At 42.4% G+C, this 27147-nt stretch overlaps 1 protein-coding gene across 8 annotated transcripts; it reads right to left on the bottom strand.

The window, feature by feature from the left end:
• Nucleotides 1-27147, bottom strand: LPXA (bacterial transferase hexapeptide repeat-containing protein). Of its 8 annotated transcripts, none has more exons than XM_087697619.1 (11): nucleotides 26810-27147; nucleotides 26356-26455; nucleotides 26169-26242; nucleotides 25826-25950; nucleotides 25603-25711; nucleotides 2583-2675; nucleotides 2369-2503; nucleotides 1120-1218; nucleotides 918-1022; nucleotides 757-843; nucleotides 1-587 (listed from the first exon to the last, which is right to left on the bottom strand). In XM_087697619.1, the coding sequence occupies exons 1-11, from the start codon at nucleotides 26876-26878 to the stop codon at nucleotides 528-530; spliced, it is 1056 nt and encodes a 351-aa protein (XP_087553745.1). In that variant the 5' UTR covers nucleotides 26879-27147; the 3' UTR covers nucleotides 1-527. The 8 variants fall into 8 exon arrangements, with proteins under 8 accessions (XP_087553745.1, XP_087553746.1, XP_087553741.1 ...); XM_087697615.1 differs by having other exon boundaries at nucleotides 5-667; nucleotides 26810-27145; XM_087697616.1 differs by having other exon boundaries at nucleotides 7-667; nucleotides 1135-1218; nucleotides 26810-27144.

The raw sequence follows: 27147 nt of genomic DNA, 5'->3' as shown, positions 1-27147 counted from the left end.
AACCACCAAGCATTTAATAAGTCAAAGTTTTGTGTGTGTTCCTTGGCCTGCGCATTGATGCCCTAGCTTTGTACTATTACATCAAAGATTCAACGATCATTTGTCTATATTTTGTGTGTAATCCTCTCTCTCTCTCTCTCTCTCTCTCTCTCATATACACATTCCACTTGGTTCTGAAACAATCAAACTATCTAATCTTGATCATCTTGCATTGAAAACCGCTATAGGGTTTTAACCCTCCATTTCTTAGGTGCCCCTCTATCTGAAAAGTAAATCGGCAGTCAATGCCTTGTGTGTTTCAAAGAGCTGACAAGCTTTTCAAAGCAATGAGTGTCAATTGCCTTATATATCACCAAAAATCAGTACTAAAGTGATTGGTGCAGCAGTTTTAATGATTTTCAAATCTCTCGACAGCCTTTATGACTTCATGGGACAGGTATGGTCCACCAATTTGTATCTGCTATACCAGTAGAGGAATTGGAAAGAATATGGCCGTACGCAGGTTTCAGGGTGCTCCTATTTGAGAATCAAATTGGCATGCAATCTCCTATGCAAGCACCCAATTTCGGAAACTGCAAAGTCCCCTCCTATCATCACCCAAACAACTCCTTACAGAGTTGATAAAGAGGGCCACAGCATGCACGCTCATGATTTTATCATCAGCTTCCTTCAAATCAAAACATTAAAGTGGGTGAAATCGGTAAAACTGTTGGGTAGCATATGATGTTCATGGGTGCACAGAGCAAATAACTTTACCAGCAAATCCAATCTTTCTTGAATCCGTCCTGCATCTGAGTCAGTCCTCATGAAGAGCTTTCTATAGGCCAACCTGATGCTTCTAACCTGATTTTGAGTAATAACATGAACCAGAAGAAAAAAGGATGCGCAGCTGAACTGCAAGATCAAACTATGCACACCTCATCACTGGAAAATCCATGCCGTCTTAATCCCTCTAAATTCAACCCACGAAGTTCTGCTCTGTCTCCTGCTACCATTGTGTACATGGGCACATCATGAACTACCTGAATATACAAACGTAAAGTAAGAAGAAGGCTGGACTAAAACAATATATTTAGAATTTTTGTTAAAATTTTTGTTTAGTGATTTTGGAGAAAATACACTAGTTTTAAGCACCATCGCATTGCCGGCTATAAAGGAATAAGAATCAACATGGCACTTTTGATGTATTGCAGAACCTCCTCCCATGTGCACATAATCCTATTACAAAATAATCCAGAAAAAAACATATTGACTCAGTTGTCTTTTAACTTTGAAAAATGAAAGAACAAGCATGATACATATCACAAGGAGTCCAAACACTTGTTCCTCTCTACCTTGGGGTTGGCAGTGCCAAACCTTCAGCTTACTATTTTTTAAAAATACACCCCCTCCACAAATTAGCTATGAGAGTGAGCGAGAGCCATGCCAATGTATGTGCAGATAGGATACATACATGGACTTAGCAGTCGAGCACTATAAGATTTTATCTATGCCTAGAAGGAAAGGCATAATCTCGAGTACATATTGATGACATAGAGTTGGGAAATTTAGTTCTTAGAGCTGGTAGCGAACAAATCCAGCTACACAGCACACCTGGAGGACTACTGGATAACACCACTTTCAAACTGGTGATATCCTTTTCTTGGGTTGTGGATCAGGAAAATACAGGCAATTCAAATTGTGCACTTCTTTTTGTGTGCCAGGGGATACATCTTTGCAATCAGAAGCTCCATCTACAACGGAAGCATTGAAAACAGTGTCCCTAGTAAGCAGTTCTGATTAACCAACTGATGTGTCTTCATTTTCGGGAAACATGAACCAATGTCACTACGGCTATGATAACTATGGTTTCAAATTACCACAATGATTGGGATAGCTCTGCTTTGATGATTCAAAGGTCGAGGGGTCACTTAACGAACATAACCAGCTGTTGAGTTCTTGAAAATGGCATGCCACATGACTGCAGACCAGCTGTTTATAATCCCATGATGTGAAGAGGTACAGCAAAGACCAGCCATGCCCACACCCACCAAGTCACATGGCAATTTTGCTGGACACTCAGGCTAACCTTGAGTAAGGCACACAAACAGCAGACAATCCCCCTGTGAACATTGAAGCCTCTAAGAAGTCTAAGAAGTCTCCAGATTTAATGAGTCCAGCAATCATCCCTGACCCCAGCCCACCCAATATCCCAAAGCCCTGCTCTGCACTAAGGTCTTGCACAAAACATTAGTGACTCCTACTGCTTAGCATTGTTTGTTAAAAACTTGGACAGCACCACTGACTTTACTAGCACAGCAGCTATCAAACGTCTCTAACCTCTTGTATCATAATAGAACTTCAGAACAAGGGTTCTGGATTTACTTGCCTGAATTATCACATGGCCACCTAGAAGACTGCCATTCGCCAATATATTATTATTCCCAAGCTTGCAGTCATGTGCAATGTGGCAGGAACCCATAATAAGGTTTCCATTCCCAATAATCTGACAAAACAAAACATGCTGCTTTTCATTTCAAATATGAAGCCAAATGACAAGAGTGATAATGATTGAAGCTACACATTGCAAGACACAAATTTACCGTTTTATCACTGGACTTGGAAGACCTGTGGATACTAGCATACTCTCTGATGTCATTACCATCCCCTATACACAACTCACATTTATCTCCTTCCTGCACCACTTCAACATTCAACAACTAGAAGGCTTTAATAATCGATGTTTAAGAACTAGCACCGAATTGTCACCACACATAGCTCAAGTCAAACTAAAAATAGAAGACATGCTTTCCCTGCTCAAACGTCAAGCTCTATTGGAACAGAATTCCTAAACCCCCAAGGCTTTCATTTGCCTTTAAGCCATGTATTGTAGCTTAGGAGAACTCCTAGATGCTTGATAAACCTGAAGAATCCTAAAGCCCAAATGAAGTTATAGGGTCCATCGCATTGCTATGGATTCAAATTTTACTTTTCACTTGTTGAAATCGTCTGCCCTCCTAGATTTTATTGGGCTTTTTCAACCTTGACTTAAATTAAGTTCAAAGCAAAACAACTGTATACCTACCAGCTAAATGTTAAACTTTTATTTGGTTACTCACCTCTTAACATATTCTATTTTCAATAAAATCTAAATTGAACGCACAAAATCCTTTTATGTTGCAGAACATGAAAAATGCTTCGCTACTACTCTCCCCATTTTCACAAGAAAGAGTGTAATCTTTCACCAAAATGTTGTTTTTAGGATTTTTTGTACAATCTATTGCTTATCATTGCAAGATGTATACAATTGTTTTGACTAGTAGAAATATTTAATGCCTTTGACAAATTGATTTGCATACAGTACCTACTTGTGTTAGCAGTCATGTTTGTCATGCACAATCATCTCCTGCCTATTTTCTAGAACATGCATTTCTTTTTCAGTGAGTGTCAGCTGTGTTCACAGTATGCAGTGCACAGTTTCCAGCTTTTCTAGCAGTCTTGAGACTGGATATTTGTGATTGGAGCAGGGCAGCCTGTTCACCAGCTGATGTCAACATTTCCGCCCCCCATGCAGGCTGGTTGGCCAGTTTATGACTGGCCAACTGCATTATTATATTATTCGGCTGGTTGACCAGTTCTGGCCACTTTTGGCTATTGATAGCTGTCTTCCAGTCTGGGGCAGATCGTTTCGACGTTCAAGACTCACTCTGTCTTCAAGTGCTGCCTTCCATTATCAGCCTGATCCAGTGCCCTCATTGACACCTTGGGCTGCATGCAGAGACTGATCAGTCCTTATATTAAGCATTCTTTCAAAGTTCAGTGCAGATTTTCTTATTCCATTCTCTTCTTCAATTGCAGTCTCTCTCTTCCCTTCTCTCTCTGTGTTTGGGTTTCCTCTTTCATTGCACATTCTCACATGGTATCATCACCAAAGTGAGGACTCAAAGGATCTACAAAGAGAAAATCACACTCAGCTTGCTGTTTGGAGCAGATCTATCACAAAGAACACAGATTTCCTCCATTGTTCGAGCCTTCTACAAAGTGTGCAGGTCATCTATAACTCCTTCCCGGTTCTTTCCGACCTCACCACCATCTCACTATCCTTCATCACCCTTTCCCTCGTCATCAACACCCTCAAGTGTGTTGGATCTAACCACCCTTGTTCATTCTCCCCATAGGGCACAATTACTTGAAAGGCCACAAACCATATCTATTCTTAACCCAAAAAAAAACAAGAAAATAAAGGATTCATTGTGGTTCCATCTATGAAGAAGAGTGTGGAGTCACTGCTAGAGTTTGCACTGAGGAAACACAGAGTGTACAACTATGATAGAAGCACAAGGATACAAACACAGACACAGAAAGCAAAACTCAAACCCTAAACACAACTCAAAACTCAAACACAAACAAAAGAATTGATAGAAAGAAAACTCTGAAGTCAATGAATGTAAGAGTATACAGTGCGCCCAAGGGCAGAGTAGTGTCGGAGAGTGACGTCCATCAAAGACGGATCCCAAGTCTGTGAACACCACTTGGAGTGGGAAAAGAAGAGGATGCTACAAAACAATGATGCCAACAGGGCCTGGAGCACCAAACGCAAGCAGGAGAAGTGTGGAAGTGGGAAGGAGGCTCCCAGATGAGTATAAATGCAAGCTGAAGATATCACCAAGATAAGGAGAAGCACAAGCACCTATCGCCTCGAGAAAAAGACACCAAACGCAAGCAACTAGAGTGTGTAGGAACTGTCACCTAGCTGGTTTGGAACCAAAAGCAAGCTACAGAAGGTGATGAAGATGTTGGAGATGGTTGATGCCAGATGGATGCCAAACGCAACCTAGAAGGGGGTCACTCCATGGGTGGCAGCTGTAGCAAGGGACGCCAAGCACTGGAGTAGCAACAGATGGAGTGGCAGCCAGCAATCGATGGGGCTAGACAGCCACGTGTGTGTGGACTAAAAGCTGAAATCTGCACTCAAGGATGAGAAACATGCACAAAAAGGGATCGAGGCCGAACAAGGACAACATGTCTATTTATAGATGAGGATGGGTCCTCCCAAATTACGATTTCACTAAACTCTCTCAAACCGCACCCCATTTGAGGGTTTTCATTAAATTAAGCTTGTTTTGGGGCTGTTTAAGTGGCTAATCAGCATGGAATGCATTTCTTAACTCAACATCCCATCACAAGCCCAAAACATGGTGAGGAAGGAAGCTAACCCATTTTGCCCAAGGTGTCCCGCCCCAAAGCAACCAGGGAATTGGACAAAGGGTACACAGTGGCTGCCCAGTGGCCTACCAAGACTACAAAGGCGATAGTTATATTACCAAGGCAATCCAAGTAGCAAAGAGGATAGGGCATCGAACAAAAGGTGCTCCTTGACTGCCTAATGGCCTACCAAGCCCTACAAAGGCGGATGGAACTATAATGAACTTTTGTTCTTGTGGTTGTTAAAGTGGGAGATGGTTTGCAGTCGATTGAGTATCAGGAGAAAACGAAAGAATGAGAAGAGATGGTTAGGCCCAACCCATTACAAAACAGACAAGGTACCCATGCACTTGAGGATGTCAATGACAAGGAAATGGTGATGAAGTAATGGTGGGGTGGTGTACAAACGGCCGGTGAAAACAGCTTAGGATCCATCTAGTAGTGCTCTGCACAATGAGTATGCTACATGCTATGAAATGCTCATGCGGCACGTGCCACTTGCACAATGTCCCTCCTTGGGAAATTGTTCGCTTGCCCAAGCGCCCTAGTACAAAGATAATGAAATCATGCAATGCAAAGGGTGAAGGTACAACAAGGGGGAAAGACTGATGTCAAAGACAAAGTGCCGAACACTGTAGAATACCGAGAAGGGTAGGAGTCCCCTCTCAACTTGAATATCTATGCCGAAGAAGGAAGAGGAGCTAAATGTCATTCTTCATATGGTGCCGAGAACCATGATGAGAAGAAGCATCCCAACTGCAAAAGCTAGATAGAAGTCACCACCATGATAGCATCAAGAGAGATGCTACACAATCCGCCTCGAGAGAGAAAGCCTCCATGCTGGCAAAAGAGTAAAACTCCTAGGAAGATGAAACCATGAATGGAATGGTGCGCATCCCATGTCTCCAGCCCAACTAGGACTAGACAAACCTACATGTTGGCCGTGCACTAAAAAAAAAGTCTACAAAAGAGAGCAAGATTTGCAATCGCAGAGATCAGTAGTGAGATACTCTTTAAAAAAAAACAAAACTGAAATGGAAAATTAACTGAAGGAACAAGTGCAATAATGCAAATGTTTGTGTATGTGTGTGTGTGTGTGCAACGAAAGACTTAAAAATAAAAGGGAAAAAAAGACAAGACTCCTATGGGCCCAACGCTATAGTCTAAAGTCCTAAGAGTACGATAATGAAAAAAGCTAAGAGGATGGTCACCATCACATACGCCCGCTAGCAAGAGGCTGCTAGTAAAACTCCTAACAAGGTGGTGAGGTTGTCCTAGATGAAGGCAAATGTGCTATGGATGCATATAGTGCAATGGGATCAATGCTAGCAAACCAATCAGCCAACCCCTCAGAAGTAGAGAAAGATGGCCGCTAAGGCTGTCCGCGTGCCACCTATCCAACAACTATGGGGGTAAGAGGAGTAGATGGGGGAGCAACGAGAGATGTAGCCCCTCTAAACTACATAGTCGTAGTAGTCTAATGTGGTTTTCTAGGAGAAAGACCTTGGGTCTTAGTACAACACTCCTCATACACATGGCTTCACCTCTGGCAATGTGTGCAAAACATATTTTTCTTAGAAATCTGTTGCCAAAGGGGTCGTGGTTCTTTATTCCGTTAGAGGAAGTGGTGTCACCCTTGTTTTGGCTTGCCTTCGCATCTTGCGAGTTCTTGCAATTTGTGGTTTTCGCTCCCGTGAAAAGGTAAATCAATCCTCGCCTCTCTAAATGGATGGATGTGGAGAACTTCTTGTGGACTTGATCATGCAGCCTTGCATAATGCAGTATTGACACTCAAAACTTGTAGAAGGTTGGCAATCTAGATAGTGAGATAATGTGCTGAATAAAATAGAAGTATTTGTCAGGCAACTTGTTCAAGAAGAATGTGACCTTGTCATCTAACTTTGGAGAGCCAATAGTGACAAACTCCGCAAGTAACCGCCGATATTCGTCCAACTTGACTTTCAAATCATCCCCTTCCTTAATGGAAAACTCCAAAAGCTCAAAATTAATGTTTATATGCCGAGTACGATCTTTGGCCACATAGGGGTCTGAGAGATGACTCCAACATTCCGATGCGAGAGGAAACTGTTGTACCTGACAGTGAAACTCAAGAAGCAAACCCTCCATCAGCTCGACATTAGCTGTGGTATTGCCAGCTCGACATTGACGGATGTAATCAAGGTGAACTAGGTGACATTCGAGCACAGACTTTACCAACAACGAGGTCCCAATGATCCTCCATCAGCTCGACATTGGCCGTGGCATTGCCAGCTCGACATCGACGGATGTAATCAAGGTGAACTAGGTGACATTCGAGCATAGGCTAAAGACCAACAACGAGGTCCCAAAGACCTCGAGATTCAAGCATGTTGAGAAATGTACAATGACACCCACTCTATAGCCCCTTTGTAATGGACAGCAAGGCAAAGAAGGTTTGGCATTATGAAGCAGCTACCAGATCTGAAAGTTAGAAAGCATGTGATGGAGACCAAGTTGATAGATTTCAATGCCACGTAGCCAGTTGTCCAATCGGATCGCGATTCCGAGCTTGTTTGGCCCTCTGTTCAGGCCGAAACCACTTCTGAAAAGTATGAACATGGGAAAAACGAATTGGTTATTTAATCATTAGAGTTAACGAATGATCAAAAGAGCTTTAAGCTCATTTTTTTAGTGTGAAGCAAATTTTTTTTTGCGCCCCCAAAAATTCGTCGATTCTTGAGTTCTGTGAGACTAGGGGAATGGAGAGAGAATGGAGAGGAATGTGAGACTAGGGGAATGGAGAGGAATTCCTCTAGTATTAAGATGAAGAATTCCTTCACTACACTGTAAATAAAGCCTTAGACTAGGTCGTGTATGCATAGTTTATTAAAACCGAAGTTGGTGAATACCATAGTCCCTTTCCACCTTTTTCCACCTACCAATACCCCCTATTGTAAGCCTATATAAGGCACTCATCCCCACACCCATTCTATCTATCATTCTCATTCAGTTGTACTTGCATTATGCTTGAGTAATATCAATTGTTCTCTTTTGCCATTACTTATGTCTCATTATGATTGTCCGCTTGCTCATTAGTAATCCACCCTAGCATGCATCGTCAATATTATTACATGGTATCATAGCGGGTCTCATTGCTAATCAGTAACTAGGGTCATCAATTAAGTCAAACAAGTCATCACAGGTTGAATTTTGGTTCCCTCCTCTCCATGATTTCCTCACCTACCTCCATAGCTACCTGCCTATCTTGGAGGACCTAGTTATCTCCAACCAAGCCATTTCAGCTTGTGCTTTACTCTGGGGGTATCGTCTCCTGCTCTAAACGCAACTGCCTATTACTTCACATGGCGACATTGACCTCTCTTCACTCCAACATTGCGCTTCCACCCGCTGCCTATTTTCGCTTGTTTCTTGGTCGTATGCTTCACGCAACCCATGCACTCTACAATGCTGATCTGAATCATAGGGCATTCAAAGCCATACCACTAAGCTACCTACTCACCAAAAATCTTGATCGATAATCGTCGTGTTGAGCTACACGGAAGAAAAAACCAATCGCATGTCAGAAACCCTAAAGGCAACCATAGCCATTGAACTCCAAGCTCATACTTCACTCCATTTTCTCACTCCCTTTGGCTCAATCGTGTCACTGACTCTCTGATCTACTACACTCAATCCTCAGCAAAGCTACCACTTCAAATCAGTAAGGAGGAGATTCAACATCAAGATCCAACATCAAAGTATCTCTTGATACTCACATAATGCTTTTTGGCACTAGTGCTTCTTGTGTCTTTTGACACATTCAACTTCAACTCTCTTGCTACTCTACTCTCAATTATTTGTTGTTGTTCCTGCCATCAAAATGGGCAAAGATTCACCCTCATGCCAATTCAAAGGTGTCAAGTTCCACGAGTTCCATAAATGGCAAACAAGGATCAAACTGATCCTGATGAAGAAAGACTTGTGGTCTATCGCAAGTGTGGTCAAGGAAAGAAGCCAAGGGAAGCTCCACTCTCACTAATATGGGAACAAAATGACGATAAAGCTCAAGCCATCATCAAGCTAGAGCTTGATGACAACTACATTCATCATGTTGATGAGTGTAAGACCTCTAAGGAGACATTGGAAAGATAAGAGACCCTGTTTGGAGCACATTTTAAATCCTCCAAATATGGTTTGCTAATTCAATTCTTTAGGCTTGATATGAAGAGTAGTACCTCACTTGCGACTTATTTGAATTACATGGAAAGCTTGTTGACACAACTTGCAAGAATCAACTTAAAGATGGATGAATACATTTGCGTTGGAGTACTCCTTAAGAGTCTTTCACCCGAGTATGATAATGTGTCTACCACATTAATCAACATGCCAAAGCCGAAGCTAGTGGATATCAAAGTCTCTCTCCTTGAAGAGGAAAAGAAGATCAAGAGCAAAGGAAAAGCAAGCATCCCAAGAGGAGACCAACAACTTCTCTATATGAAGGACATAGGGAAGGACATAGTTTGTGATTTTTGCAAAAGAACTAGGCATATTGAGAAGTTTTGTTGTGCTAGGCAAAGATCTCAAAGAGCACACCTTACAACAGTCAAAGAAGATGAAGACAACAATGGAGAAGAAGAAAAAAAAGACACCCAAGAGCAAAAGGATAGGACTCACCAGTCCCTCTTTTACAGCTCATTTTCTAATAGATTTTTTTAGATTTTAAATGTATATTTGCCTAATATTCTTACCATAAGCTCTTATACTCCTCATGTAACCTTTGCACTACAGTCTCTACACACTTAGTGAGGCCTTGTGACACCCTCTAGCTTTACATGGTCGGTTTTTACCATGTCTACACTTAGCAAGGTTCTACTCATGATAGCCTTTGTATACTCAGTGCTATTCTTGGTTGTGATTGAGGAGGGGTGTTGAGAAATATGCAATCACACCTAATCTATAGCCCCTTTGTAATGAACAGCAAGGCAAAGGATCACACTGCAAATAAAGCCTTAGACTAGGTCATGTATGCATGGTTTATTAAAACCACAGTTGGTGAATACCATGGTCCCTTTCCACCTTTTTCCACCTACCAATACCACCTACTGTAAGCCTATAAAAAACACTCATCTCCACACCAATTCCATCTATCATTCTCATTCAGTTGTACTTGCATTATGCTTAAGTAATATCCATTGTCATCTTTTGTCATTACTTATGTCTCATTATGATTGTCTACTTGCTCATTAATGATCCACCCAAGCATGCATCCTCAATATTTTTACAAAGCACTTGCTGCACATAGTTCAGAGAAAGCACTTGATGCACATAGTTTGACCAAGTGGTGAAATTCGACCCGTTGAAACATGTCTTGTCCGTGAAGGCATTCTTGACCGATGCAACAGTGCTTGAATAAGCCGGATAGGGTGGATATTGTGATGGAAAAAAATACACTTGGGAATGGGTCCCAGAGTGCCCACTAGACATACCAAAAGTGTGCATGGTGGATCCAAATGTTTGCATGGAATGACAAGGCATGGGCATTGTCACCGCATGAGTACCCCATGGTGGAGGCATAGGGACACATGGTGCAGAGGATTGAAATTCCTGCGTAGAAGTGATCCATGGAAAGTCTCATGACACATCCAAAGCAGAGGATAAAAATTCATGCATCTGAGAGGTCATGATATCTGTATAGCTGGGGGTAGTGAGAGGGATGCCCATCATAGCCATCCCAATTGGAAAAGATGTGCCTACATGAGGAAAGGTAGAGGGAACTGTGTTAGAGGGTGGCATTCCTTGTAATGAAGCCCCATAGTATGGAGTGGCTTGTAGGAAAGGGTAGGTGATAGTGTTAAGAGGTGAGATGCCCCCTAACGATGCACTATGGTATGATGTGGTAGGAAAGCGTGAATATGGAATAGAAAATGAGAATGTACTAGGAGTGGAGACAAAGGGTCCAACTCCCAATGTATAGGGGCAGATGTGGAATGTAAGTCAAGGTTTTGAAATGAGTGTGATATGGCTTCAAAAGAAGAGGCTGGGATGGGAGGGAGAGAAGAGTAATTGACTTGCTTAAATGAAACAAAAGATGTAGGTATACCCGATGATGAATGTCTGCTTCTTGAACCCCCTCTATTAAAATTTTATTAATACATTTGACCATCCGGATCCTACACACCAAAAGTCAAAACAAGAGAGCGTTTTAATTCGAACGACTCAAAAGGGTTGTACAAACCTGGCATAAGGCCTAGCCAAGATGATAAAGATGGATCGCCAATCGTCCCAAATGTCGTATTGCCTCCACAATTAGAAAGGTACAACTAATTCAAGGGAATAGCTAATTGTGCCAAGATTTGTAGGTGGTATCCATGCCATAGGATTTGTCCCAAGAATCAAAGAGCTGTGGATAGTGAATCTGGTACAGTGGCCTACATGATAGTTGCTACCTTTGTGGGGTAACAAATACACATTTTAAAGGATTCAACCTCAAACTAACCTCTTGGCATCTTGTCAGACACAACTGGAGGTGCATCAAGTGGAGCATGAGTGTCCCAAATACACTGAAGTCATCTAAAAAGACTCTCATGAAATCAATCAAATAGGGACCGAATATCTCCTACATGTTCCTTTGGAAAAAAGCTAGGGTATTCTTTATACCAAACCACATTATTGTATATACATAGACTCTCCATGTTGTAACGAAAGTACCTCCTCCTTTAGCCTCCTGTGTCTTAGGTGGACTGGCAAGTCTCCCTTGGTGCGTTTGACTTTAGAAGATTGTGGTATCTCGGGATCACTCTCAGTGCTGACTTCCGACTCTGAGTTAAACTTGCATCCCTCACTTGAGGAAGGTGTTTCCCCAGGAGATCGTAGTTTAGTAGGTGCATCCGTCTTGAGCACTGGGATTACCCGTGGTCGTGCAACTCCAGCTTGCTCGTAATCCACGGCTCCTATGTGTTCTAGCCAGGATCTGTCACACTCCATTCGCATGACTCCTTTTTCGTTCTGACTAGTCCTTCCTCTCCTAGGCCTCGAGTCTGCCCTGATTTGTTCTATCGCTTTTCCTTCCGTGTCGTACTCTATTGTATCTATCTCTTCTTCACTCTCCTCTCCCGTAGAGCGACAGTCCTCATACTCCTCGTCATCAGAGTCCTGTCCTTCTGACTGCTCATCATCACCTAAGCTTTCGAGAGAGAGCAGAGCAGAGTGTGCACGATTTTTAGTACAATGACGAGAGAGTACCTTTAGGTTTTTAGGTAGATATATAAGTGCAAGTGCTAAGGGTGTGTTCACACCCGAGCACATTAAGGCACAAGGGTCTTTATTCCCGACAACCTCCCACCTAAAGGCAATGTGCCTTAAGAGGAGAAAAGAATCAACTAAGTCTAGATATGTACAAAGCTGAAATACGTATATCTATCCAACTCCCATCATCTGTCGGCAATGAGCAAACCGCTCTGCTGGAAAACCCTTCGCGAGAAGGTCTGCAGGATTATCATCTGTATACACTTTGACAAGCTCAATGCTCTTGCTATCAAGTACATCTCTAATGAAGTGATACTTTACCTATATGTGCTTTGTCTTTGCATGAAAGACAGGATTCCGTGCTAGCATGATAGCACTCTGACTATCACAATGGAAAATAGGTAACTCTATGATGCCAAGCTCTCCCACCAGACGTGAAAGCCATAAAGCCTCCTTGCATGCCTCAGTGGCAACCACATACTCTGCCTCTGTAGTAGACAATGCAACGCACTTTTGTAGCCTGGAGATCCAAGAGACTGCTCCTCCTATGAAAGTAAACGCATACCTAGAAGTGGACTTTCTACAATCCGCGGGACCAACATAGTCTGCATCCGTATAGCCAACAACAAATGCCTTTTGCTTTTCAAAGCAGATGCATAACTCCTTTATGTCTTTGAGGTATCTCATAATACCTTTCGTTGCATCCCAATGCTTCTTGCTAGGATTTGTCATGTATCAGCTAACCACTCCCACTGCAAAGGCAATGTCAGGATGTGTAGCAACCATAGCATACATCAAACTGCCAACAGCTGAAGCATATGGTATCTTGGCCATTTCAACCTTCTCATCATCAGATGTAGGGCTGTCCTCTACACTGAGTTTCACATATGGAGACAATGGAACCCCAATTGTTTTCCCCCCCTCTATATTGAAACGCTGCAAAACTTTGGAGATATACTCCTGCTAAGATAGATAGAGTAATCCTTTTGACCTATCTCTGAGTATTCGCATGCCAAGAATGTGATTGGCATCACCAAGATCCTTCATGTCAAAGCTGCCATGAAGACTTTGCTTCAGTAAATCCAAGGCATGAGTACCCATACCAGCAATCAACATGTCATCAACATACAGAACCAAGATAATCAGGCTGTCATCTACTACCTTCTCAGTGTTCAAGTAGTGATCCACTTGACTTCTATGAAAACCTTGAGATTGCATAAATGTATCAAACTTATGATACCATTCTCTTGGTACTTGTTTCAGCCCATACAAACTTCTTTTGAGTTTACATGCCATCTTCTCTTTCCCCTTTTCCACAAACCCTTCAGGCTGCTGCATATATATGTCTTCATGCAAATCACCATGTAAGAATGCAATCTTTACATCCATCTGTATGAGCTCCATATCTTCAGCTGCAACTAAGCCCAAAATGGTTCTCAATGTAGTCATCTTGACTACAGGAGAGAAAATCTCATCAAAATCAATTCCATGCTTCTGCTTGTACCCCTTTGCAACCAACATTGCTTTGTACTTTGGTGAGGAACCAGAAGTGACCTTCATCTTGTAAACCCATTTGCATGAAAGTGTTTTCTGCCCTTTAGGCAACTGCACCAAGTCCCAAGTGCCATTTTTCTCAAGAGATTTCATCTCTGACAACATGGCTTTATACCATTTCTTGTTGCCCTATCTGTCCATTGCTTCCTTGAAGCAAGACGGTTCGCGACAATCTGTCAACATTACATAATCAGCCACATAATTTGTACCAAGAATGAATCTGTCAGGTTGTCTAGTAGCCCTAGACGATCTCCTAACCCAATGATCATTGTTGACTGGTTGTTGAGCATTTTCAGCTTGCTGTCCTGGCATTTCAGCCTGCAAATCAGCATTAACAACTTGTTGTCCTGGCTGTTCCTGCACATGTAGTGGCTCATTATCATGGGCAATAGCTGGCCGATCATCTCCATCATTATTTTCTGCATTTACAGGTTCATTTACAGCAGGTATTTGCTGTTGTACAGCGGGTACATTTTGCTGTCCAAAAGGTATTTCTTCCGGGAATACAACCCTACCGACCTCCTCAATCTTTTCAAGCTATTTATGCATGCGATCTTCCCGGAAGATAACATCGTTGCTGCGTACTACTTTCCTTTTCTCGGGATCCCACAATCTATACCCCATTTCACCCTCGTCACCATATCCTAGAAAAATGCATTCACGGGACTTTGGCTCAAGTTTGTTGCATTTTTCTTTACAAATGTGCACAAAAGCCTCGCAGCCAAACACTTTCAAGTGAGCATATGAATGTGGCTTGCCCGACCACGCTTCTTGGGGAACTCGCCGCCCCCCCCCCCCTCCCAAAGACCTGTTTGGTGACCGATTAATTAAGTGTACTGCTAACATAACAGCCTCTGCCCAAAAACCATGGGGTAATGCAGCATGAGACAGCATCGTACGGACCTTATCCTGTATGGTCCAATTCATACACTCTGCAACTCCATTTTGGGGTGGATTATGAGAGGCAGTGAGCTCCCTCTTTATCCCTTTGTTGTCACAAAATGCTTGAAAGGCCTTGGACACATATTCCCCACCATTATCAGAGCGAGGACACTTGAGTGTCTTATCAGTTTGATTTTCAATCAATGCCATGAATTTTTTGAACTTGTCAAGCACTTCATCCTTGCTACGAATAGGATAAACCCATACCTTTCGTATAGCATCATCAACAAAGGTGACAAAATATTTCTTTCCCCCTAAAGATAATCCTGGCATCTGACCCTAAACCATCATCATCTAGCTGCCCTGTCCTAATCAAGCTTTTCTTGAGCTGAGGTACATGTTGTACATGCTCAAGTGTGAAGATAGAGCCATGCTGAAACTGCAACTGCATACTGCCAACACCTGCAATGTCACAAACATAGTTGTTGCCAAGATGGACAACACCATGTCGACCCTCTGTATAGACAGAGAACCACTCTCAATGAGGAGTGACATGAAAGGAAACACCTGAATCGAGAATCCAGGTATGCATGTCCTCATCTGTATCTGCAAGTAAAGCATGTGCACCAAAGTGTTAAGAGAACAAAAGTACGTCATTCCCACTGTCCTCACTGTCATGAGTGACTACATTCACCTCTTCAATTTTGACATTGCTCGTCTTGGGTTGACCCTCTTTCTTCTCTTCCTTGCTATCATCTGTCTTCTTGCCCTTTCCTTTCTCTTTCTTCCATTTGTAGCAATCACGTTTAAAGTGACCCTTCTTACCACAATGGTGACATTCAACATCTTTGCCACGTGATTTACTGCATCCCTTGCTATCAGATTTGCCTTTCTGTTGTGATCTGCCCCTAGTATGCAAAGCACTAGAAGACTTTCTGGATGCATTGTTCTGCCGATTCATTTCTTCCATGAGTAGAGCACTCTCTACATCAACATACAAAAGAATCGCATTGGAATTGCTCATAGCAGTCCTGAATGTATCCCAACTCTCTAGAAGAGTGCAAAGCAAAAACGTAGCCTTAAATTCTTCATCAATCAAGAACTTCAAGGCAACCAACTAGCTGAAAATAGAGTTAAACTCACTCAAGTGAGTAGACATTGCTATACCCTCTCTCATACGCAAATCCATAAGCTTTTTCAGCCAATACACTTTGCTTGCAGCACTCTTTTGTGCATACAATTCTTCCAGTCGAGTCCATATAGCATATGCAGAATTGAACCTGCATGTACATAGAATGACCAGATGGTGCACAAATTTTGCCCAAACTGCAAAAGCCCCAAATTGCATGGGGTCCAATGTGCATCAATGTCGAGAAATTGGGTAAATTTCAGCCCAATTTGTGCTTGTACATGAAAAGCCCCAAATGTCAGAGGCAAAATTTCACAGATTCCTGCAATTTCTGAGATAGATATCACTATTGCATCTTTCTCGCACCAAATCTGGACAAATCCCCAACTTTTCCAAGTCCTGCGTGCACTAATTTTAGAGAAATTGAAAGAATTTCACTAAAATGTGAAAAGCCCCAAAATTCCCAGGCAAATGTGCACCGACTTTGCAATTTCTGAGTCAGATTGTTTAGTTCTGTGTTAAGATCCCAAAATCGGAAAAAGCCCCAAATTTTTGGGCTTGAATTGCACGGAAATTTGTGTTGTGCCTCCACGCGTGAACCTTGGTAGGGAAACTTCAAAAAATGAATTTTGAAGGAAAAAAATGTTGAACGACAGGTCAACGGACTCGTCGTGCAAGTCGCCGCCCGGTACCTGCTGTCGCATCGCGTGTCGACAATCTAGCCAGCTGATCAGTCACATGTGGAGGCCGCCACCAATGATTTCGTCATGCAGCTTGTTAGCTGCAACTACCCCATCACGCTTCTTGCACGAGTCAAATGCTTCGTAGGCGTTGTCCGTCAGGCGTCGTCTCCAATTCCGTTGCACAAAAGAGTGTCGCCTGATCCACGGCTACAGTTCCCGCCACTCCACGCTGGGGGCCAGGCGTACACTCTCCACGCTAGAGCCTTCTGCAGATCACGACCTGTTGCCTATGACGGAATGCCACATTATTCAGGCTACAACTCCCATCAATCGTCTCACGACATGCTCGCCTATCCTGCTTGAACTCCAAGAGGTACGAACACCTCAACCACAGCTCTGATACCAGTTTGTAGTGACGGGTCAAACACGAAGATCGAGACAGTTGTTTCTTAGGCGCGGAGAGACACAGAGAGGAAGAGAGAGCAGAGCAAAGAGTGTGCACGATTTTTGGTACAATGACGAGAGAGTACCTTTAGGTTTTTAGATAGATATATATATGTGTAAGTACAAGTGCTAAGGGTCTGTTCACACCCTGAGCATATTTAAAGGCACAAGGGCCTTTATTCCCAACAAGTACTCCTCAAACTCCTCTGTGAGGTTAATGAAATTTGGAATATCTAGCATAGGAGTAAACATAAGAGGGTGATGGTGAGGGTGAATGTGGAGTATCATCTTCCTCATCGGGTCCTTAACGCCTCCTCAAGGCCTCCAATGATGGAGAAGCGTGATAAGACATCATGGGCTCACGAGAAGAAGGTGTTTGTGACATTGTGATTCGATTACGAGTCGTATTGTGTGCCTCCTGCAAGGACTAGCACCCCACAACATCAGAGGGATACTCTTTATAAGAGCACCAACTCTGATACCATGTGAAGAAGAGTATGGAGTCGCTTCTAAGGTTTACACTGAGGAAACACAGTATATGGTCGTGACAGAAGCACAAGAAGACAAACACAGACATAGAAAGTAAAACTCAAACCCTAAATGCAAAACTCAAAACTCAAACACAAACAAAAGAATGGATAGAAAGAACACAACTCTAAAGTTTCAACCATCAACCCTCTTCCACTAGCTATTTATCCCCCCACAACTGTTGCTACATGGTCTACACTGTCACCTAGCGTCCCATTGTTGCCAATGATCGGTTGTCTCATCATCTTCAAGAGGTCGTTTTTGTGTTTTCAGCACTTTTCTTCATCATCCTTTGCTCCGACTAGTGGTTATTGCACTCGGGCTCCATCTCTGATGGACAACGCACATTGACATCTCCCTCGACCCACTCCCACGAGAGCCACCGGTTGTTGGACAGCTTTGCCCTCAAACATTCTATACATTCTCTCATTCATATATGGCATTGATTCATTCACTTAGAATTCTCTTTCTTGTCTATTTGTGTTTGTGTGTTTGTGTTTTGAGTTTTTGAATTTTGCATTTAGGGTTTGCATTTATCAAATTACTATCTGCGTTATTGTGTTTTAGTCATGTTCATACATACTCTGTTTTGAAGGGCTATGTTTCACTCTCTTCACTACTACACACATCTATCCATGTCTTCTTCAATATCGCACTTTCCGAAGGATTGTATTTCGCTCCCTCTTCACTCCTTCCACAAGTGATGCCACCCTTCATCAACCACGACAGTGTAGTCATCTCAAGCTACTTTCTCATCACCAATTAATCGACTCTCCTCAACCCCAATCCTAGAGACACAAAGTCCTGAGGCCATTGTATCAACATTTGATTCCATTCATCATGATTCATTATTCCCTTCTCTGTGTTTCTAAGTTCATTTACCAGTAGAGTTTGTCATACACTCCTATTTTCTCCACTTCAATCCTTCTCGTTTCTTTAGTATCAAAGCCATTTGCTTGATGTCTTTTATATGGTTATCAAAGCAAAGGTACACTTGGAGCTAAAGATCCTCAATCTCCATGACGATAACAAGTTGTAGGGAGCAACAAGACCATTGTCTACTCAACTTCCTTCACTCTATTCCATTGCAACATTAAGGACTATGTTTTACTCCCTCCCACTCTCCCATTACAAGTTTGCCACACCAGTGCTATGGCTTTTCTACTTAGATTACAACATGGACCACTAGGCGCACCATTGCAGCAAGAGAGGTTACTCCACCTCAACTTGTCATCATTGACCATTGCTCCCCACACCATCATAGTATGTGTCTTTCCAAAGGCACTCCTTGTGCCAACTAATTATTATGGGCATTTTGCATTAGCTATCTGAGCTTTATACTCAAGGTAATAAAACACCAACGATGCTAAGCCCTTCCGAGCAAATCAAGGCAACACAAATTGTCATGGATGTTTCCTCTCCCGGTTCTTTCTTTGCTCAAGGCAATAAAGCACCTATAATATGTGCCAAGTCCTTTTGAGCACTAAGAGGCCGAGAGACCCCCTCAGCAAATAAGTCCTCTTTGAGACTACAACAAGGTTTCCCCCACCTATCTTCAATGACTCCTCCCACAACCCTCGGCTTTGCAATCTACTCCATCCAAAGACGCTGGCCATTCACCATCTTTATCTCCAATGTCCACTCCCCACAAGAGAGTGATTGTCAGCTACCCATGGCTCCACACAAGCTACACATCCGTTCTCCCTCATATGAGTCCATGGACACATTTCACCATGAGCATCAAGGAAATCACTTGTGATACCCCTCCCTAGTACCTACCATCCCTCTACTATCCAACCTTGAAAGGCCACTTGTTATGTTGCATGCTCCTTGCTTTACATCTACCCTAGTCTCAAATACTTTCTTTCCTACTCTTGGGAAACGTGCCTTCTTTCCATTCTTTGGATGTCTCATTCATGAGTCCTTGGATTCCCTATTTTCTTCAAAGGGGAGATTCAAAGGGTGTCATGACTCACAATCCATTGCAACCATTCACACCAAAGGATTCCATTACACTCTCTCCTCACCGTCAAAAACATTTGTAGACCATGGTGAGAGTTGTTGACTCCATCCACGTCCTTTTTGACATTGATCTACCATTCTAAATATCTGTATAAATTTCCCAATTTGAATAAGATCGTGTGAGAGTGCACAACGTTAGGGAACACGAATACAAAGACAAAGGAACAAAGAGAGATTGCAAGAAAATAAGAAAGAAATCTGCACTGAACAAGGAAGAAATATTGAATACAAAAGGAGGACTAATCAGTCCTTGCACGCAGCCCACAACATTAGTGAGGGCACCAAATTAGGCTAATGATGATGACAGCACCAAAGACAAAGGAAGATGACAGAGTCAGAGTGTGCACCTGCCAAGGACGAAGGAAGATGTGGGACAATGCATTTGCCAAGAGGGACGAGTGCCAAATATATAGGCACACCCATAAAAAATCGGCCGACTGAAATCTCGAGTCAAAAATATGGCCGACCAACCAACCAACATTTAATGCTCGTAAAATGTCAAAAGTGCTCAGAAAAATCTTGGAAAAGATAGACAATGTCCAACAGGTGAGGCGGACTAAAATATGCAAAAACTGCTTAAGAAATTGACATAAATTCTTCACTAGAGGAGAAAATGGACTCAAAGGCAATAACCCGAGCTACATCCTCCATCAAAACAAGTGGCAAACAGGGTCGAAGCTCCTAAAGTCCTCGTTTGACTCAGACCGATGATCATAGGCAGGAGATGACAAAGCATGGCAATCATGAATGCTCACACCCCCTCTCAGATCCTAATGTGGCAAAAGGCCAAGGGAGAAACAAATCCTAGGGTGACAAGAGGAATGACAATGTGAAGAAGCTTCTTACGATCCTAGGAAACCCTCTATGAAACACCAAGATCATCCCCCACTGAAAGAGATGGGGGATACAAGGGAACCACGGAAGGAGAGGGTGCGGGATGTGAAGGAACCTATGGAATAGATGTTGCACAAGCGAGAACGGGTGTAGCAATAGACAACTGCATCAGAGAACCCTGCATAAGAGAAGGGAAATAATAAGAGAAGGAAAATGAAGTCAATAAAGACAACTCTCTTGCAAACCTGCCGTGATAACAACCCCTATAGAAAAATCCTCAATACAAACGGCCTACTTGGTAAAGACATCCAAGATACCAAGCGTAGTGAAACTAGCCTTCCTCCTCGGATAGGGTGGTAAATAACCTAATTAAGTACTAATTACAACAAGCATAAAATTCACATAAACTGAAAATGCACACTTTACAACTTTAATCTTGGACATTGGATACTCAGTTGGCCCTAAAATTGACACCCCTTGCGGTATTTCTTTATCTTATATTGCAAATGGAAGGAGTACAACTGAGATCCTTTGATCTTCTCTGCTAATCCAAGTGTCTTTTAATGTCAACATTGACCAACAAGTCTCCAAACCAATTTGCCCCTTGGTTTGCTTGGGGATTGGCCTTCACCTTGCTCCTTGAAAGACAAATTCAGCTCCAAATCTGATATTGGCTAGCTGGCCTCCTAAATCTCCCTGAAATTCCTCAAATCCAGCTATTAGAATTTAAGTCCTAGGCTCTCAATTCTGAGCATGTATCCCGAGGCGATTATAAATCAGGGTTTATAGCAAAGATTGACTAAAATCTCTTCCTCTGATGGCTCAAACTACTAGAAAATGTTTAGATAACTTGAGAAATGGCTAGGGGATGAGAGAGAACGCTATAGAGAGAAATTTCAGAGTTTAATCGCGAGAAGCGCTAAAAAGCTACTACTACCTTGCTCAAACAACCATGAAATCTGTCACTTACAGCTTGGAACCACCAAAAAAGACTACTACCCCCTCTTGTATACTGTCATCTGCACCAAAGGACCTTGGGCTGCTACACCTGCTCTTAGAGGGCTCCAAACTACTGTCACATACTGTAGGACTAATCCATGGTGGCTGCAAATCACATCAGCAACCTCTCCTTGCTCTCTAACAATCTCCTTCTCTCTCACAACGACTAAAATACACTCCACCAGCCACTAAAAACGTTTTTCCCACTTGCATAGGTAAGTTTTGCCCAAGTGGCAACCTTCTAATTCCATTTTCTCGCATTATCCAGCTTATTACATTAATTTTAAAAATTATTTTTGAAATTTAATCTTATAGATATTTAGTGCTCAAAAAATTAATTCCACCAACCAATAATTAAGTTGGCTAGGCCAATTTGTCTTCCAAGTATCCCTGAGCAATGATTGACCCTTAGACCGCATTAATTAATTAACTAATGCCTAATTTCTAATGTCACCACTAACATTAGTGGCCAATAAATTGATCTAGGCCAAAATCTAACACCGGGTACCACTTAGTACCTATCATGCATAACTTATTGCAACTTTTGCCTTTTGACATCCACCGCATCCTCCAGGTCCTTAGCCTGTTACCATGAAATAACTACCATGTGCATCATATGTACTAAACAACCTTGCACATTTTATTAATATCTTAATCAAATGTTACCGACAAGATTAGAGCATCTCAAAATTTCACATCCCCGTGATATATAGTAAGGCCATAAATTGAGAGGAGTGAAAAGCCCGAGTTCGAAACATAAAGAGCCTATAAACAACATGCAGACGAGAAACAAAGGCGAAGTGTCGACACCAAAAATAGACACCGATACAATGTCACCAACAATGACTAAACCCTCAAAATGGCATAGATCCTTCAATAAATCACCTTGTGGAGTCATATGACTAGAAGCTTCACTATCAACCAGCCAAGGCCTCTTAGAAGACAAGGCAATCACTGAAAAAGGCTCATCCAACTCAACAATACGAAGGAACACTAACTCATCGGTAACCGTTGGAGTAGAGGTCAAAGGCTTGAATGTTTTAGCTCCATCCTTTGCTCTCGAACGAAGGTGAGGATATTTCTTCCAACATTTCTCCTTTGAATATATCCTCTTCCCATGATAAGGGGGGGCATTTAGGCTTCTCTAATTCAGAGTCAAAGCTTGCAGAACTCTCTTGTCTCTTAGCCTGTGACTTTCCTTTCTCCTTCTTCACCCCTCTCGAACTTGCAACAAAAGCTTTGGTGGAGGTGGATCCACTAGTAACCTCTATAGTACACTCATCATATTCTAAAACGAGCAAGGCAAGCTCCTTCCATAGAAGCTTCTCATGGGTCCTCGATATAAGAAGCTTGGTGTAGAAGACATCAAACCAAGGAGATGGCAACTGAGTCAAAAGAATGATAGCCATATCCTCTAAAGAGATCATCCTACCAAGGGATACAAGCTCGTCCAGTATATCCTCCAACTCATTGATACGATCCTTCATGGAAGAAGAATCATCAATAGTGAACATCCACAATTTCTTCTCGAGAATAATCTGATGGATAAATGTCTTCTGATGGTACAAAGAAGCAAGCTTTGTCCATACTTCTTTTGCCTTCCACAACCTGCATACATGTACTACAATAGGATCCTGTAAGCTCACAAAGAGGAAAGATTAAGCTCTAGAGTTGAGCCGGTCCCATAAGGCCACACGATCCATGAATGATACAACGGTAGGATCATCCATTGGACGAGGAAAAGGATGGTAAAAAACTCCTAAAGATCGAAGGTATCAAGGATACACTCCGCCTTACATGACCAAAGCAAGTAGTTGGAACCATCAAGCCAATCTTCTTCGAGTAAAGAAGGGAGTATGGGCACCGTAAAAAATAGGACAAACATATCAAAACTTATAAAGTCCTCATCTGACTCAAACTAAGGCTCATAGGTAGAAGATGACAAATCGTGACAATCATGAATGCTAACAAATCAATCTAATGAAATGTGGACAGATTTGCATTTATCTAGGTCAAAGCCTTGGATTTTCAGCCATGCCTTGGTGGTTGCACCTTCACATGTCATCCAACATGGAGACAAGGATAGTGGTCCTTTCTCCCAAGGCCCAAGATCAAGCATGCCTTCGTATTCTTATTAATATGGAGACCTAGCTAGTGGCTTCTCTCCCATGGTCGAGTTTCGAGCACACTCAACTATCTATCGCATTGACTCTTGTTCTCCTCTCAAGTTTTTGAGCTATGGTACAACAATTTCTTTTCAAGGTAGTTCTCTCAAATTGTTATGGTAGGCTGTGTTCTACTTCCATCTTAGCTACCGATGATCCTTGTTATCAACACCCATGCCATATAATTGAATAAAGGATTGCTTTACATTATCAAAACTAATTTAAAGTTAAAACGAGGTGAAGTGTGTTTCTCCTTCTTCTTATTCTTAGGACCCTTTTCCAACATTTTTGTTGGGTTTTTTTTTTAACTTGGGTGTTGGGGGTTTTTGTTTTGTTGTTTTTTTTGGGGGGAAAGAGAGGGGGGGGGGGGGGGGGGGGGGGGGGGAGCAATGACAGCTGTGGTGAGCCACCAAAATTAAGGCATAGATTAACATTAAATTACATGCATTGATGCCTAATTGCAACCCCTATTATTTCTTTAGAAAAGCCCCCTTCTATTAGATCCTTCTAGACTCACATCAATGGTCTAAGCTAGCTCCTCTACAAGTCATACTTGCCCCCAATCCCAGCTCCAAAACTCCTGCATCTATTTGCACACCTCTTCTCTCATTGATCACATCAAAGGTCTTATAAGAACAAGCTCCAAGGGTCTAAGGCAAAAGCAGAGGTGCCTAGTGATACCAAGACTAAAGCATGTCATGACAAAATAATCCCAGCTAATTGGTCCATATGCCCACCCCATTTGCATCCCACTCACCAAAATAGAACCTATCCACCCTCCCAAACAAGGCAACACCCAACCATCTATAGCCCCACAAGAACACTAGGCATCCCTCCCTCTCACAAAAGGTAAAATCTCTGGAAAAATCAACTACAAAAGGAGTAATTTTCCCATGCCCCCTATGTTAGAGATTGTCATCCCTTGGATAGGCATTTTTCTTAGATAGGCTGTATACATATGCAATTTTCCAGCCATGCAATCATTTGAGAGAGTTTCGATGTGCGGAGAAGGTTTGTTCGTCTGTCAATGCCACGTCAGCCGCAGCCATGCAGGATGCATTCAAACTGCCACGTGGCAGTCCAGCCGGACTGCTGCACAGTTGGCTGCATTTAATGCAGTCGACCTGATTTTTCTTGGCATTTTCAGGAGGCTATAAATAGCATGACACTAGCACACTCTCATTCTTGCAGTTGCAGATTTCAGGGCAGAAATCAGGCAAATTGCAAGAGACTTCAAGGTGTCCAGCAGGGAGACATTGTCAAGGTCGAGATACACGGACATACGGACTGCGCCCGTGTACATATCTGCATTCCTTTGTATTCAGCATACTTTATACAGCAGATCTTCTTGTTCTTCTATCTCTTTCTCTCTCTCTCTCCTCTCCATGTTCACCCTACTCTACTCTCCAATTTTTTGAAGTCACCACCAATAGTCCAAGAGCCTACTACCAACATAGGTATTGAGGATACCAAAGGAAAGCCCCCAACATCCATCGTTTCCCACTACTGCCACAAATCATCTTGGGTTTGAGGTAATAACTAGTAGTAAAAGGCGGTTATCTTTCTATTTATTGCACCTAAGTGGAAGTACCCTATTCTTTTGTTAGTTTCTCTCTTCCTCCTCCTTACTAAGATCTATAGAAGGAGTCAAGGATTTGATATCCTACTGTGTCTTTTAAAAGGGCTGCAAGTCAGCACACAAGGGAAAATTCCAAGAAAGTTTGGTGCTGAACCTATGCATATGCACATCACTCTATATCAAATTTTGACATCCTTACAAGAGTATTGAACTAGACAATTAATGGATATTATGAACCTGTGTATAATGGACTAACTTTGTGATCAAAATCCTGACAAAGTTTTCCAGGAGAACCCACATTAAGTGATGCAAAATAAACATGAAAAATTAATCATCACAACTTGGAGAAAGCAAAGACCTGGAGAGAGATAAGACCTTGTATTTCATATCTTGACACTTAACTCCAACCACAGCATAGTGACCAATTGAATTTTTCTTGCCAATTATAGTGTACCCTGGGATATCAGCACCTACCACCGCGCCACTGTCTAACAAAATAGAATACTAAAAGGTGCTACGTGATAAAGGCACACAATACGTCTGACAACGGCTCAATAGGCTTAGTTGAGAACAATAGAAATTGGACACGAAAACTTACGTATGAAGGATGCACTCTTCACCCAGTTCTGTTTCGCCACAAACATGGCTATTTGGCTGCAAAATGCAACCCCTTCCCAGCTTGGCTCCAGGTCCAACTGTACAGAAAGGTCCAATTTCTACACCCTACATGTCAAGACCACACATCAAGTTCATAGGCAATGCTGAGAGAATCCTTGAGAGACTAAGAGTTCCAGTTGTCCCGTGAAGAAGAAGAGAAAGCATCACTGTCACTACTGCTATAAAATTTCTGCTATTTTGTGTGACATTACATAAGTTTCACACTAAGCAGCAAAAGTAGGCATTTGCCCTTCAACTCATTATCCATCGAATGACAAGAGTACCTCAGAAATCATGGAGTTTGGATGAACGCTTGCCATAGGGTCAATGAAATTTGCAGATGCAGATCTGGAGGCACCTGCAGTCACTATTTTATGAGCATCTGCCTTTATATTGAATAGCGTCATGCCTTTAAAGTTGATTTTCAGCATGCAATAGTGAAATGAAACTCTTAAGGCGTTACCAACTCACCTGTTGCAAAGCCATTTCCATGACTGATGTGTTTAGCATGCACGGCTGCATCATTGTGTAAGAAAGCAGTGCAACAAATCCCAGAAATCGGGGTATGATGCTAGCAGAAGCAAGAAAAGACGCACAGCCAGTGAAATGGGTAAAACTAGAAAACCACTCAAAAATGGCGTGAGTGCATTTTTCACATCCATTGTTAGACTGGTCGAGAGAATTGACTGCATAGTAACCTTTGTTGACAATTCTTCTAATGCAGAACTACTTCTACGTTATAAAGTGCTAACAGGGATGATATACAGCAACCTTTACATAACAAAGCTCGAAATGCTTGTGTATATGAGTGATTTCTGGTTTACAGACAGCTCCGGCTAGACTGTTGAGCGCTTGTACTTCTTGTAAAATTTCTTCTGAGTAACACAATTAGCCACAACGTAGTTTCGGGGGAAAGAAACCATACCAAAGCTCGTGCAGGACAAGAGAGCACCGATGCAGCATTCGAAGCCAGACGCCGCAGTTGGAAACGCATAGCTGCCCTTCCTCCTCAAGCTGTCATGCATATTTGTCACCAGCAGCTGACGATGAAGCCCGCATGTCCGCACTGATCCTCCTTTGAAACAAGCCCTCGGTAGAGAGGGGCTCGCTCCAGCCTGCAATCCCTAAACGCGCCATAGCCAAACCTGCATTCGTCCTCGCAAGCCTTTTCAATGCGTATTTACCTGAACATTCACCGAGAAATAGCGACGGTGCCATGACCCCCCTACCTATTGACTAAAGGAGAGGTTTAAAGAAGAGTGA

This window comes from Lygodium microphyllum, chromosome 17 (genome assembly GCF_053477565.2).
Source record: "Lygodium microphyllum isolate KBCC chromosome 17, Lygodium_microphyllum_v1.1.10, whole genome shotgun sequence".
In the NCBI taxonomy this organism is placed as follows: Eukaryota; Viridiplantae; Streptophyta; class Polypodiopsida; order Schizaeales; family Lygodiaceae; genus Lygodium; species Lygodium microphyllum.
The sequence above is the reverse complement of the archived record's forward strand: the minus strand, read 5'-3'. Positions and strand labels throughout refer to the sequence as shown.